General features: G+C 43.7%; 1 protein-coding gene across 11 annotated transcripts in view; it reads right to left on the bottom strand.

The window, feature by feature from the left end:
• The window catches only part of SLC36A1 (solute carrier family 36 member 1), a 222424-nt gene that overhangs the window by 192745 nt on the left and 15167 nt on the right, over positions 1-14512 (bottom strand). For 8 of the 11 annotated variants that reach the window (XM_054556102.2, XM_002816101.6, XM_054556109.2 and 5 more), the window contains exons 2-5: positions 6887-7034; positions 2177-2267; positions 1219-1307; positions 653-748 (exon numbers count right to left, since the gene is read on the bottom strand). In XM_054556102.2, coding sequence (XP_054412077.1) covers positions 653-748; positions 1219-1307; positions 2177-2267; positions 6887-7029 — 419 coding nt within the window. In that variant the 5' untranslated portion in view covers positions 7030-7034. Of the gene's footprint in view, positions 1-652; positions 749-1218; positions 1308-1699; positions 1759-2176; positions 2268-6886; positions 7035-13103; positions 13253-13378; positions 13483-14512 lie in introns of those variants that run through there. The other 3 variants (XM_054556100.2, XM_054556101.2, XM_024247353.3) reach the window with 3 other exon arrangements.

The raw sequence follows: 14512 nt of genomic DNA, 5'->3' as shown, positions 1-14512 counted from the left end.
AACTCATCTGCATACCCTGCTCTAGTTTATCTCACCTTCTCCTGAAGCCTTCTCTGCTCCCAGCTCTCATGTGCGTTTCTCACTTGGCACAGCCAACAAGAGAATCTTTAAAGCTCCTCCCTCTCTGAGCATGGAGGATGTACTCCTAGCTCATGACACTTTCTTCTTACGGGTGTCTCCCACTACTGGTCTCTTATCTTGTTCCCCGGCTTCTCTTCCCACATATCTTTTTCCTTACACAGACTACAAGCCTCTGGAGGGTAGGAACCACATAATTTACTTCAGGAAATCTTCCCTTCTTACCTAGAACTGTTTTGTTCCATTTATAAGACAGTGCTTAAATACATTTGTTGAACAAATGAGTGAATCAAAAACAATCACTGGTCATAGACTGCCAAAGCTGGAACGGCTCTAGAGACCATTCAGGGCAGGCCCCACGCTTTCCTGATGAGAAAACTGAAACCCAAGGAAAAAAGGGGTTGCCCAGCCCCAGGTCACAGAGCTTACTACCAGCGGAGCTGAGCCACAGCCCAAGGCAACTGACCCAAACAGCACCCCTTCCACGCTTTACACTGTCTCCCACGTTGCACCTCCCCATCTGAAGACCTCACACTGGGAGGCCACAGTTGAAAGGAAGGAGGAAATCAGTTACCTTCCCCAGTGTGCGTGGTTCCGGAGCCAGGAGCAGGGGCTGGATTCTAGTCCATACATCACAGTATCACCATAATCCACAAAGGATTTATTCAGCCTGGAAGAGGAGGAGGGAAGAGGAAGGGCAGAGCACATGGATTAGACAATGACAATGACAGAACAAATGGAGCCACTGAGACCTGGGCCAGTTCCCATCTGTCACCCTGGAGGTACCACTCTGAGTCCTGTATCTCGTGCTTTCAAAAATCAGAAGTATTCAGTCGACAGGATGGTTACTTTTATTATAATTAACAACCATCTGGTAGAATAATTTCAACGGGGTAAACATTACAACGCCCATGAAATTAGAATGTAGTATCCACTGGGCATAAGTAAATTTAACAGATGATAATGAGCCAGAAAAGAACACAAAAGTAACCAGGGAAAGGAAAACGCTGCAATCATAAGCTGCTACCTCCAGCCAGTGTAAAGAATTGAGAGTGGTCTGCATGAGTGCTCATTTTCAGGTTGATAACAGAACCCAAAAGAACAATCTGTCACTTGAGAGGTGGCTCAGAGGGCTCTCACCTGCGGCAGAAGTGGTGAGCACATTTCACCAGGATACCCATGCAGTGCACGGCCACGATGCCTATGATCAGCAGGCTGATGGGACCCATCTGGGGACAGATATTGCAGGCAAAAGAGAGAGAGAAAAGTAGGTAGAATTAGGAGGGAACCCAGTGGATACTCAGTTCGCAAAGGATTAAAAAGCTACTAAGGCACTTTTCAGTGACAAAACTTTGGGCCCAGCATTAGAGAGAGAGATGTGATCATGGAGATTAGCTCTGTGAGATGGGCGTTATCTGAACTTTAGCACATTTTCGAGAGATTTAGTCATGTGGAGAAGGACATAAGATAAGTCTGTTCCGAGACTGGTGCACGTCAGCAGAATAGAAGGCTCCTGTGACTGTGGGAAGAGCTGGGCTAAGGGATGTGAGGTGAGACGAGTAAGTTATCTTTACAGCAATGCCAGATCAAGAAAGACTGCACTTAGCTAAGGGCAACCCACATCTCTGAGCCTCTCTTCAACTCCAAAAGAAACCAGAATGGCTTTGGGCAGGCAGTCAACTGGAGGTAAATCACAAAAAGAAGACGTAAGATTCTTGCACTTGGCCATTTAGGAACAGGGCATGGGGGACCGTGTAGAAAATGGGCAGACATCTGTAACTAACTCATTAGTTCATATTATTGACAGAAACTGCTCTAGCCATCTCAGTACATCCTCTCCACCATGAAGTAAGCTCCATGAGGGCAGGAATATTTAATTCACTAATGTATTCTAAGAGCTTAGAACAGTGCCTAACACACAGAACACTCTCAATAAATATCTTTAAGTGAATGAATGTCTGAATTCTGCTTTTTGTCAATTGATTTTTAAAAAATGCTTCTCTATTTAAAATGTTTTAAAGCAAGTACATTTTAATAACAACAAAAAGCTATCTCCTAAAATTTGTCACCACTCCCCTCCGCTGATGCAGACCCTTACCACGATGCCTGCATTTTTCACCGCCAGAGGGAGTCCCAGGAGTCCTGTGCCAATGTTGCCCTTTAACAGGTGGATCAAGGTCTGGAACCATCTGAAGTGGAAGACAGCCAAGGAAATGATAACCATGACCGTTAACTTTTATTAGGATCTCAGTGCTTATATGCATTATCTTATTTTATTTCCACAGCAACTCTGTAAGATTTTATCTTATAGATGATGAAGCAGTTTGCTCAAGGTCACATACCTAGTAAAGGGCTGGGGCAGGATTCAAATCTGGGCAGTCTGACTCCAGAGCTCCCCCTCTTATCCACTGTGCTGTAAGTCTCCACTCTCTGTGACATTTCTGAGAATCCCTTTTCTCAGAGATTAGACCAGAGGGGTGCTCCAACTCTCTTCAGACACTCTATCCTTTCCAAGTGTATTTGGGTCTGGTTCTAACCACTGAACTGACCACTATAAAGGCTCAGACCTAGCTGGGCACAGTGGCTTATGCCTATAATCCCACTACTTTGGGAGGCCGAAGCGGTGGATCACCTGAGGTCAGGAGTTCAAGACCAGCCTGGCCAACAAGGCGAAACCCCATCTCTACTAAAAATACAGAAATTAGCCAGGCATAGCGGCATGCGCCTGTAATCCCAGCTTCTCAGGAGGTTAAGGTAGGAGAATCGCTTGAACCCGGGAGGCAGAGGTTGCATTGAGTTAAGATCGTGCCACTGTACTCCAGCCTAGGCAATAGAGGGAGACTCCATCTCAAAAAAAACAAAAGACTCAGATCCCAAAACTGCAACAGAGGATGACAAACCAAACAATGACGGACAAACACTGGTAAGAGAACAGAGGAAATTAAAAACAAAAACAAAAACAACAGAAGCCCCAAACCCTGTAACAGAAAGATACTAAGTGAACAGCATAAAAGTCACACCATACCATAAGAGGCCAGAAGTCCCTGATACACTTAGTATTTAAAAAAAAAAAAAGTCAGGCCAGGTGCGGTGGCTCATGCCTGTAATCCCAGCACTTTGGGAGGCCAAGGCGGGCAGATCACGAGGTCAAGAGATTGAGACCATCCTGGCCAACACGGTGAAACACCGTCTCTACTAAAAATGCAAAAATTAGATGGGCGTGGTGGCAGGCACCTGTAATCCCAGCAACTCGTGAGGCTGAGGCAGAAGAATCGCTTGAACCCGGGAGGCAGAGGTTGCAGTGAGCCAAGATTGTGCCACTGCACTCCAGCCTGGGTGACAGAGCAAGACAGTCTCAAAAAAAAAAAAAAAATCCATTGGTGATCTTGCTCTTTCAATGGATCTTTTACCCATGCAGAATTCCTAACATCATACTTTGGTTGAGTTTATACAGATCTTCCAAATGCTAACATCTTCATTGTATATTAATAATATCAAAAAGTCACATTTGTTAATATCACCACTAATCTCATCAGAAAAGTCTTCAAGTAGAGGGGCTATCAAGCTCATGGCACTAGATACAAGTTGGTTTTTCTTCCTAATTTTGCTTGAAAGCTTGAATTTTATTCTGGGCAACAGGTATGTATTGTCTATTGTTTTCCTTGAGGTGATGGGCTGATTTCTTTCATTTTCAAGAAAATGTCTTACAAGTACTCGGGTCTGAATGACTTACAGTTTGTTAGCTGTTCTTTCTAGTTCTATGAAAAAAAAAAAAAGCAGCAAGTTTGGTTGACAACTCATATAATCACTCGAGGTCTTTGCCTTAAGACAAGTAACATATTTTGGTACTTGTAGAAGTACTTCATGCATGCTTCCCATTTTGCCACACAGAATATTAAAGACCTATACTGAAGGGTCTCAAATTTTTAAATATTAGTAGTCCTACTGTTTCATCAAAGACATTCTTAAGTGCAAAGGGCTTTTTTCTTTGCGCATGTGTGGCAGTGAAAAATACAATGACAACTAGTATAATTTGGTGCCACTGCCTTGATTCGTTCTACAGTGCAATTTTACCCACCATTGCTTCTACATTATAAGTGTAAATATCCACAAGTGAAAAAGCAGATAACATCTTAGTATTATTATGAAGAGAGTTTTGGCCTCATAGACTTCTTGAAATGGTCTTGGGAAGCCCACAAAGCGTGCAGACCACATTTTGCAAATGACTACTCCAGCTCACCTTTAGAGAGCCAGTTTCAGTCTGCTGGTTTCAGTTTGCATGGGGAAGAAGCACGGAGGCTTGATATGTATAATGGAACTCAGAGGGGCAATAAGAAGAAAAATTTGCCCAACAGCATAAAATGAGGCTGTCTTCGAAGCAGTCAATAGCTTGATAACATCAAGTGTTAGTAAATAACCTCACTGAACACACTAAGAAATAACTCACAGGTCGGGCATGGTGCTCACGCCTATAATCCAAGCACTTTGGGAGGCCGAGGCAGGCGGATCATTTGAGCCCAGGTGTTTAAGACTAAGTGGGCAACATAGCAAAACCCTATCTCTACAAAAAAAAAAAAAAAAAAAAAAATACAAAAAGTAGCCAGGTGCATGCCTGTAGTCCCAGCTACTTAGGAAACTAAGGTGGGAGGATCACTTGAGCCCAGGAGATGGAGGTTGCAGTGAGCCATGATTGTGCCACTGCACTCCAGCCTGGACAACAGAGCAAGACCCTGTCTCAAAAGAATAAAAGGAAATAACTCACGAAACTCATGGAAGTGTTTGGGGTTCCTATTTGCATCCCCTAACTAGGGGTTTTTGCTGAGCCCCTGACTTCTAGAAGAGCCAGGTGTGTGCATGCATATGTGTAGTAGGTGTAGAAGTACTTCCATGTATTTTGTTCCTTGGCAAACTAGATAAAAGGGTGGGGCAAAGCAGAAATGTAAAAGGAACCCAGCTCAAAAACTTGTCCCTAACACTTCCGACATACTCAAAGATTAATTTAGGTTAAGAAGGTCCTCCAAATCAACCTCTACCTTAATCATACCTGGCATGTTTTCTACGTAAATCCTTGCATGGATCCTATGCCCCAGGCTGGAAGTACTCAACCAGTCCTCTAAGCCCCAGCAAATTACTTTATCTTGTATCACCTGTGATGGGACTGTAATACCTGCCATCAACTACAGATGGGCTTTCCTGGTCACCTACACTGTATCACAACATCCAGGCAGGAAGGGAACCTCGGAACAAAGTATACCCTGGAAAATGTCACAATACAAGCCCGAGGAAGGTATCTTCTGATTTGTTGGATTTCCAAGAAACAAGGACACAATTTTGTCCAAAACTTATGAGCTACTATCCTAAAGTTGCCAGTTGGTAGGTTTTGAGCTTCAGAGATGTCTCTATAAACATAAAAATCCAGACCTCATCTGCTAAATATTGCTTAGACAAGTTGATATCTGAGATTAAAAAGGAGCAAAAACTGCAAAGGAAACTACAGAGAGGGAAGCTTAGAAGTATCTTACAATAACGAGCATGACCTCTGAAGGGAAGCCATCACATGCCACTGGCTGTGTGTGGAGATGCTTCTGCACGGGGGCTGCCAATGCTGATAAGGTTGGAGGAAAGAGGGGCAGGGTGATCCACACTGCTGCCAGCTGTGCTCTAAGCAATCTACCACCAGCTAACTCCCACTGCAGGCTAATGGGGAATCTACAAAAGCATACCCCTGAGAAATAAGCTACAGAAACAGAATCTTAGAGGACTGGTTGAGTACTTCCAGCCTGAGGCACAGAAATCAGCTAGTGGTGGTGATGGGCCAGGAATGTGGACAGACCACATCTTCTAGTTCCACCCCAGTTCGCAAGAGAAAATGCCCTGTACCAGCAGGCAGTGCAGGCAGAGGGAGCTTCTCCAGTGATGAGCCCCAGGAGAAGCTTCCATGGTCCACTTGGGCAGTCATCAGGAATAGCATAAGTCTAGGACATGAAGGATCTCTCAGTAAGTCACACTCAGTCCACAAGGAAACACAGAAAAGGTAATAGCTAAGCTTGAGGAATAAACAGGACTACAAAAGCTGAGATGCTGGGACACAGAGAAAAGTCAGAGGTCTGCTGAGATCAGGAGTAGCTGGGAAACTCAATGGAGTAGCAAAACTTCCTCTGAATTTTCTAATTCAAGTGGTGAGCCCCACACAGCCAGCATAGCTTCGCAGTGGAGTCCTCAATTTTTCCTTACATTTGGGGAAAGTGAGACCTGAAGAGGGCCAAACTCAGCCCAAATGAGTCTGGGGTTCCAGTTTCTGGAGACAAGACATAAGCCCTCTTTGGAGAATGCAAAGTCTATCTTTCCTTTCCTACCAACCCCGAATTTTTTAAGTGCAGAAGTTAATTCTTCTCTCTTCCCACTTCTTCAGTCAAATGAATACTGATTTGGTGATGGGGCAGAAGTCAGGGGGAGACTTTGCAAAGGAAGCTTCCGATTATGCTTGGAGATTATTTGGGGTTCTAGCACAGATGACACAGTTTTAAATTAAAAGAATGTCCTCTGTAGAAGCTTTTCTTAAGTCCAAGCTCTCACTTGGCACCAGCCTTGGGGGGCCAACACAGCTGAAAGGAACAAAGAATAAGAAACTGCCTAGAGAGTGGCAGCCCAGGAAGGCAAATCTCAGCGCAGTCACTCGCCCAATCTCTTCACTGCTGACCTTCATCTGTAAAGTGGAGGACTGATGAAATTGGGGGGAAAAATAAGTCCAAGGGAGGCTTAGGAACACGAATCCCACCTAGGAGAGGAGAAGGTAACAGCTACTCACGTTGTGCTGTTGCTTTGACCAAAGCGCTGGTAGGAGCCTGGGGAGGAGAGGTTGTTGAGGCCTTCCGACGGGCTCTCCTCGGGGCTCACGTCCGTGGAGCTGTAGTCATGGTAGTCTTCATTCCGAAGTCTCTGCGTGGACATGGCAGCTGGGGGAACAGGGCCAGCATTAAGACCTCCCGCAGCTGGAGTCTTTAGCTCCATGTTTGGGGTGGCCTCTGGGGTAGAAGCTGTCATTGCCAGAGTTGCTAACTGTGACAGCTGCACTATGGATTAAGTATGAAAGTGCCTGGTACCAAGGGAAATGGAAAAGTGCAAAGTACACAGAGGCAGGCTGAGTTCACTTGACTTCTGACTCCCATCCTTCCCATTGGTATACTCGGTGCTACACTCATAAATTTCTTAATTTTCCAGAGTACAACTAGACAAGGCAGAAGTGAGGCACCGCTTGAGAGGAGTGGGGGAAAATGAAAGAGAAGTGCTTCCTGGAATTCCGCATTCCCCATTCCTTAGGTCAGGATTATCTACTCCTTTCTCTGAGCTAACGTCTTGGACCTTGTGCAATAGTTCAATTGTGTATACATATATACGTATATACACGTGTATGTATATATATACAGGTATATACATATACATACATACATACATACATATATATATATATATATATGTACAAGCTCTTGGGGGGATGGAAATCTGGGTATTTCTCACTGTATACTCTTTTTCCTCTGCCTTCAATAGAGAACATATTTCACTCAAGAAATCCTCTCTGGGCCGGGTGTGGTGGCTCACGCCTGTAATGCCAGCACTTTGGGAGGCCGAGGCGGGCGGATCACCTGAGGTCCGGAGTTCAAGACCAGCCTGACTAACATGGAGAAACCCCGTCTCTACTAAAAATACAAAATTAGCCAGGCGTGGTGGTGCATGCCTGTAATCCCAGCTACTTGGGAGGCTGAGGCAGGAGAATCGCTTGAAACCGGGAGGTGGAGGTTGTGGTGAGCTGAGATCGCACCATTGCACTCCAGCCTGGGCGACAAGAGCGAAACTCCATCTCAAAAAAACAACAACAACAAAAAAAAAACAAAGAAAACAGAAATCCCCTCTGGATCATCCAATTCTGCTGAAACTCCCACCAAATCCCAGAGCCACACATGCCGTTCTCTTTCTCTCTGCTGTGACCACAGGCTGATCCTATACTCTCTGGAGGCCACCAGTAACTCTTATACCCTGACCCTGGGACTCCTTTCTTGCTGCCAACCTAAGTACTGAGAAATGGTAGCTGAAAGCAGCTCAGAGGAGGACCAGGGACCTGAAGGGTGCTCACCCTGGCCCTCGTCTCAATATCTCCCGTCCACAACTCTTCTTCCTTTTTATTTTTATAGATGTGCTCATTTTTAAAATGGTGAGAGAAAAAATTGTCCTTTCAATGTGTTGGGAGGGTGGTGAGAGTGGTGTCCCCTGGGTGGATTTACTCAGGAATACTATTAATACTACACAAAAGAGAAGAGCAAGGGCTTCTTAAAGATACACAATAAAGACACATTTTGGGAGTGATGTAGGCCCCTAGAATCCTAGAGACCATTGCTAAATGAGATTTCACAGGTCACTCTAAGCCCCTTACTTTAAAGATGAAGAATCAATGCTAAAAGATGAAGTAACCTGCCTTGCAACAGCTAAGTAGTACCAAGCAGAAAACGTTATCTTCTGACCCCTGTCTGAATCTGAAAACAACCACACTGTAGAGTCCCAGTTGCTATGAGAGAGTATTACAGCACAGTGAAAGAGTCAACTTCCTGCTCTTCAAGAACCAAGTGACAAAAAAAGGGTACATTAATATAAAAAATGACAAAAATCCTCATGACACTTGGCAGACTGGCACAGCTGCTTGCCCGTGAGACTGTCCTCTGGCATGTGGCTGGATGCCCACCTTAAGCCTAGACACTCTATCTTAGCTACCTTGAGAGGAGACAGGACCTCCAACTGCTGTCATAGCACCCCACCCTGCCCCGACACCCAGCACCACCTGCCAGAGGATGGTGCTCCGCCGAAGGCTCCCCTTAGCTCCAGTCCCAGGAGACTCCTTTGGAAACACCCCAGCCTGGCACCAGAGAGATCCACGGGAGATCACATTTTCTCTCACCAACTGCAATGTAGGAAGGACCTCCAAGCTATCTCCCAAGGGAAGTACCTGGCAAAATGCCAGCAAAGGACCTGGAAATCCCAGAGACGATCCTGCCTAGCTTCATTGCCAGAGCCACTTGGCTAAAAATCTATGAGAGCTTCATTTACTCATGAGCTAGAGGAATGCAAGGACGCCAACCAGCTCTGGGGCAATTAAACTCACTAGAGGGCTGGGAGAAAAAAAAAAATCTCTGAAGTATCTTAATACCAGCATTGAAACCTCTTGCTATACAGGCATAAGCTCGTAAATCAGTTTATAGGTATGTCAGGAGGCCCAGGCGCCAAGTCTACCTCTGTCAACAGTTTGCTTAGTACCTGTGAACCATTTTCAAATGTGCAAAAAGCATGGGGCATAAACTGTCTCTCGGCTCCCTCTAGCACTAATATTCTAGGCGTCAATGAACATAATTATTTATGCAAACAGCAGCTGAGTGCAGTGGCTCACACCTGTAATCCCAGCATTTGGGGAGGTTGAGGTGGGAGGATCACTTGGGCCTAGGAGTTCAAGACCAGCCTGGGCACCATAGTGAGACCCTGCCTCTACTGAAAAAAAGAAAAAGCTGCTAATTTCTAGTCCCTTCCAATATACCAAAAGCATCTGAAGATAGAACCTTCCAAGTGAATCTTGTGAGAAAGAAAAGAAACTTTTTATCTGAGGAATCCTTTTAAATTACGGGTCCAGAGAGGCATTAAAATGTGACAGCAGTCATGTGTCACTCCCCCCTTGAGTTAAATAATTACCTCTTGAAGCCACTTGCTATGTGGGTTCTAGACTAACTGACGCCACTAAGTCATAAAATGCTAACACTGGACATCATAACTCATACCCTACAGTCCAAAAATATACAGCCCATCAATAATCCATGCTATTTCTGTAAACTGATGAGAATTCCTATCAAGTCACTTTGTATCAGTCCTCTCCTTGTTCGCTTTTGCCTTTAAGAACCTGTGGTAACAAGGCCGAAGGAAGCACTCCCCCAGGCAACTTGGAAGTGTGTCCCGGGCAGCTGTCCTCACTTTGTTCAAGTAAACAGTTCAAGTAAACTGTTCAAAATTGCATTTTGTGTCTCAGCTTCTTCCTTTAGGTTGACACCTATACATTACTGAAGGTGAAAGAATGGAATATAGGGACTTATTAATTGCCCAATCCTTCCCTAGCAACGGAGAAACCTCTCTGTTGTCTACTTGGTACAGATGTTCAATTTATCTCAAACACTGTAAAGAGGCTTCTTTATGTTGTGTATAAAAACTGAAGTTACCCACAGCAGAATATTCCTAAGAAAACCTCTCAACAAGAAGCTGAAATCTATAGATTTAAGGTCCAATAAGCCTGCAGGATATGGAAGATGTGGCTAAGCAACTGCATGCGTATTGAAAACAGAAAAAAAAAATTCTGCTTGGGAGTTCTGGTTGATGATAAGCTCAACAGAAGGCAATAATATAATCCAAGATGCCAAATAAACCAACATAATTCCAGGCTGCATTAGGACATGAGAGAATCATGGGTAGACATCGGCTCCATCCATCCCACATGCTAGTAAGTGGACATTGGCTCCATCCACTCTACAGGCCAGTAAGTGGACATCTGCTCCATCCACTCTGCATGCTAGATGTTACACATGGGTAAATGTTACACAACTCAGAATTGCCAGATAATGTGTTCTCTTCCAGGCAGCATGCTATAAAGGGGATAATGACAAACTGTGGTATATCCAGGGGTCAGAACTAGGATCAAGAGGGGTAGGAAACCAACTAAATGAGGAATGGTTGAAAGCACTGAGAAGGTTGCACCTAGCAACTTGAGGGGTACAAAAACTGTCTTTAAAAGCTGTCACATGGGTTAGACTTGTTACTTGGGGCCTCAAAGGTCAGGCAGAGCTAGGATCAGTACGTGGGAGTCAAGAAGGCTGATTCTTTGCCAGGCGTAAGGAAGAACTTTCTATCAAAGACAGATCTGCTCCAAATAGAACAGATCACTCTGGGAGAAAGCCTGTTCCCTTATCCCTGAAAAAATCCAAGCAAAAGCCCTTTCTCAGAGCAGTTATGTAAGGATTCAAGCATCAGACAGTGGGCAGAGCCACTCCCTGGAGTTCTTTCTACGGCTCTTTTTGGAAACCAAGGCCTCCTCCTCCTGCTCTCTGTCTGTCGCCATGAGTGCTGGCATCCATGGCCACGCTGCCCTTGGGCTCCCTTTGATGAAATCTGATAGCCAAGTCTATTGCTGCAATTGCCAGTTCCCGCCCTATGGGGAGATTTTAATAGTACCTGTTAACTGTCCAAATGAGGGTTGTACTATGTGAGAGTTGAGGGCAAGCTTGTCCTTCAGATTATTGAGGACAGTGAACAGAACACAAAGTCCAAATCTCCATTAGATATTTAGACTCAGAAGAGTGAGCAACTGAGTAAGAAAAGTCTGCAAGTTTGATGGCCAAAAAAAAAAATTTAAGTGTACAAACCTTAAAACATTTCCTTCTTTTTCCTTATATAACTATTGTTTTAGCTGTATAAATAGACAAGTGTTGCCCTTCAATCTACAAAATATGCCATTTTTAGCTTGGCACTAAAAATGAGCAGGTGGAATCACTTTGTGCAATGGATGCAATAAGGAAAATGTATGTGCAAACTGAATTTTTATTTTTAAAAATAGAATAAATTTTATTTATTCTATAATAAAATAAATTTTATTCTATTTTTAAAAATAAAAATTTGTATGTGTTAAATTTTCCAGAAGTGGGCAATTTTAAGGGGAATTCTATAGTGATTTTTTTTTTTAAGGCAAGGCCAGAAATTTTTCTAATAAATTCAAATGCTAATGTTCCCATTTTAACAGCATGGGATTCAGGACTCAGGAGAACATAACCTGGCTGTCATTCTAATCCCAAAGTTGTTTTCTTATTTTGATACAGCATTGAGAAGACTGCATTAGATGATTTCTAAGTATACTTTCACTTCTAAAGTTTCAGGATTCTAATTTCAAGTTTTTAGTGACTGGGTTTGTTCAAAATAAAGGAGGATTAAGATCAATAGATGGTAACATATTCTAAAGTTGTACCATCCAGTATAGTAACCACTAGCCATAAATAGCTATCTTACACTTGAAATACACTTGGGTAAAACTGAAATGTGCACACACTAGATTTCAATGAACTGGTACCAAAAAAATTGTGAAATATTCCATGAATTAATAATCTTTATACTGATTATATATTGCAATGATAATATCTGGGATATATTGGGTTGAATGAAACATACTTCAATAAAAAAAAAATAGATTTCTGGGCCCAACTTGATTCCACCTTAGCATTTTATTTATTTATTTATTTTAATTTAGTTATTTGAGACGGAGTTTCACTCTTGTTGCCCAGGCTGGAGTGCAGTGGTGCGATCTTGGCTCGCTGCAACCTCCGCCTCCCAGGTTCAAGCAATTCTCCTGCCTTAGCCTCCTGAGTAGTTGGGATTACAGGCGTGCGCCACCACACCTGGCTAATTTTTTTGTATTTTTAGTAGAGACGGGGTTTCATCATGTTGGCCAGGCTGGTGTCAAGCTCCTGACCTCAGGTGGTCCACCCACCTTGGCCTCCCAAAGTGCTGGGATTACAGGCGTGAGTCACCATGCCCAGCCTATGTTTTTTGCTGTTGTTGTTTTTGTCTTTTTTTTTGAGATGGTGTCTCCCTCTGTTGCCCAGGCTGGAGTGCAATGGTGTGATCTCGGCTCACTGCAACCTCCGCCTCCTGGGTTCAAACGAGTCTCCTGCCTCAGCCTCCCGAGTAGCTGGGATTACAGGCGCCTACCACCATGCCTGGATAAGTTTTTGTGTTTTTAGTAGAGACGGAGTTTCTCCATGTTGGCCAGGCTGGTCTCAAACTCTTGACCTCAAGGGATCCACCCGTCTCAGCCTCCCAAAGTGATGGGATTACAGGCACGAGGCATTTTATTTTTAACTAGCTTCCTAGGTAATCTTGATTATAGGTAGATTTATATAAAGCACTACAAAAAATATATGATCTTATTATGATAGGTACACCCTAGGCCTCACCTCCTACCAGAATTCATGCATTGGTGCCACTTGTTTGCAAGCTAAAAGTGTCATCCATTATTCTGAAACAATTACATTGGTTTGGACTTTGGAACTCAGAGCAGCAGCAAATTCCCCAGATGCATTTTCTCCTCTCTGTCGATGGAATTCTAAAAACATGAACAAGGACACAGACTGTGTTGCTATGTGTGGTCTACAGGGAGGGAAGTAAAATGGTTTGACTTCTACATAATTTGTTTTTAAAACAGCATCGGATAGAATTCCATCCAACTTACCAGAGCAGAACATTCCATAAATTGAGCTTTTTCCTGTAGGAGTCTGATGCTAAAACAGGTACAGGGCAGCTGCTGACCTCAGCAGGTTCTGCACAAAGCAGCTGCTGAACAGGCAAACATGCACACTTTTACTCACAACCATGAAGATCACTAAATGTTAGGGCCAGGTATAGCTTTAGAGAAGATCAAGCTCCAGCTTCCTTCTTAGGGGTCAGAAAACCAGGGTCCACATACAAAGGCTGACTCATCCAGGCCCCAGGTAATCAAAGATTTGAGATGACAATCTAGCAAACCAGCATCCCGAGTCCAGTGTTCTTCTACCACACCTTAAATTATATACCCTCCTTAAAATCTCCCTGCGAACAAAGCTGGCCTCAGAGCCTGGGGCAGGATTAGGTCTGCAGGGGGTATTCTGCATAATAAAAAGCACCTGAATTTGTAGTCTGGTAGTGTGACTCTGAGCAAGTTAATTCATCTCCCTTTGCCGCAGTCTCCTCATCTGAAAGATGTCATTAATAACATCTACATCACAATATTATTATGAAGATAGGAGGAAAAAATAAATAAATGTTAGATATGTTGTCTGGAACATAATAAACCCTCATTAATGGTAGCAATTGTGATTATTACTACATAGAAGTTCAAGGACAGGAAGTGAGAAAGTTCACTAAACAAAGTCTGCAGTATGGGCTCCATTTAAAACTCTGGATTGTGAAGCCAGGTCCCTATCTTGGAGATGGTGATCTAAATGACATGAACATCTCAGTAACCCACAGACAGATTTCCTAACTTCATGGAAAAGGAAAGCACAGAGGGGCTCTTCCTACTAGAGATGGTCATTAAGAACTAGCTCTGGGGCCAAGTGTGGTGGCTCACATCTGTAATCCCGGCACTTTGGGAGGCCAAGGTGGGAGGACTGCTTGAGCTCAGGAGTTCAAGACCAGCCTGGACAAAATAATAAGACCTCATCTCCAAAAAAATAATAATCATAAAATAAAATAAATAATAATAATGAGTAAAAAAAGAACTGGCCCTGGGTGTCAAGGCTTCCAAGAGAAATGTTTTGGGGGATAAAAGAAGAGACAACCCCAAATGCAGCACCGTGTGGTTCCTATTTCAGCCTATTTACAATGC

Source organism: Pongo abelii, chromosome 4 (genome assembly GCF_028885655.2).
Source record: "Pongo abelii isolate AG06213 chromosome 4, NHGRI_mPonAbe1-v2.0_pri, whole genome shotgun sequence".
In the NCBI taxonomy this organism is placed as follows: Eukaryota; Metazoa; Chordata; class Mammalia; order Primates; family Hominidae; genus Pongo; species Pongo abelii.
This window is presented reverse-complemented; position numbering and strand designations above follow the sequence as displayed.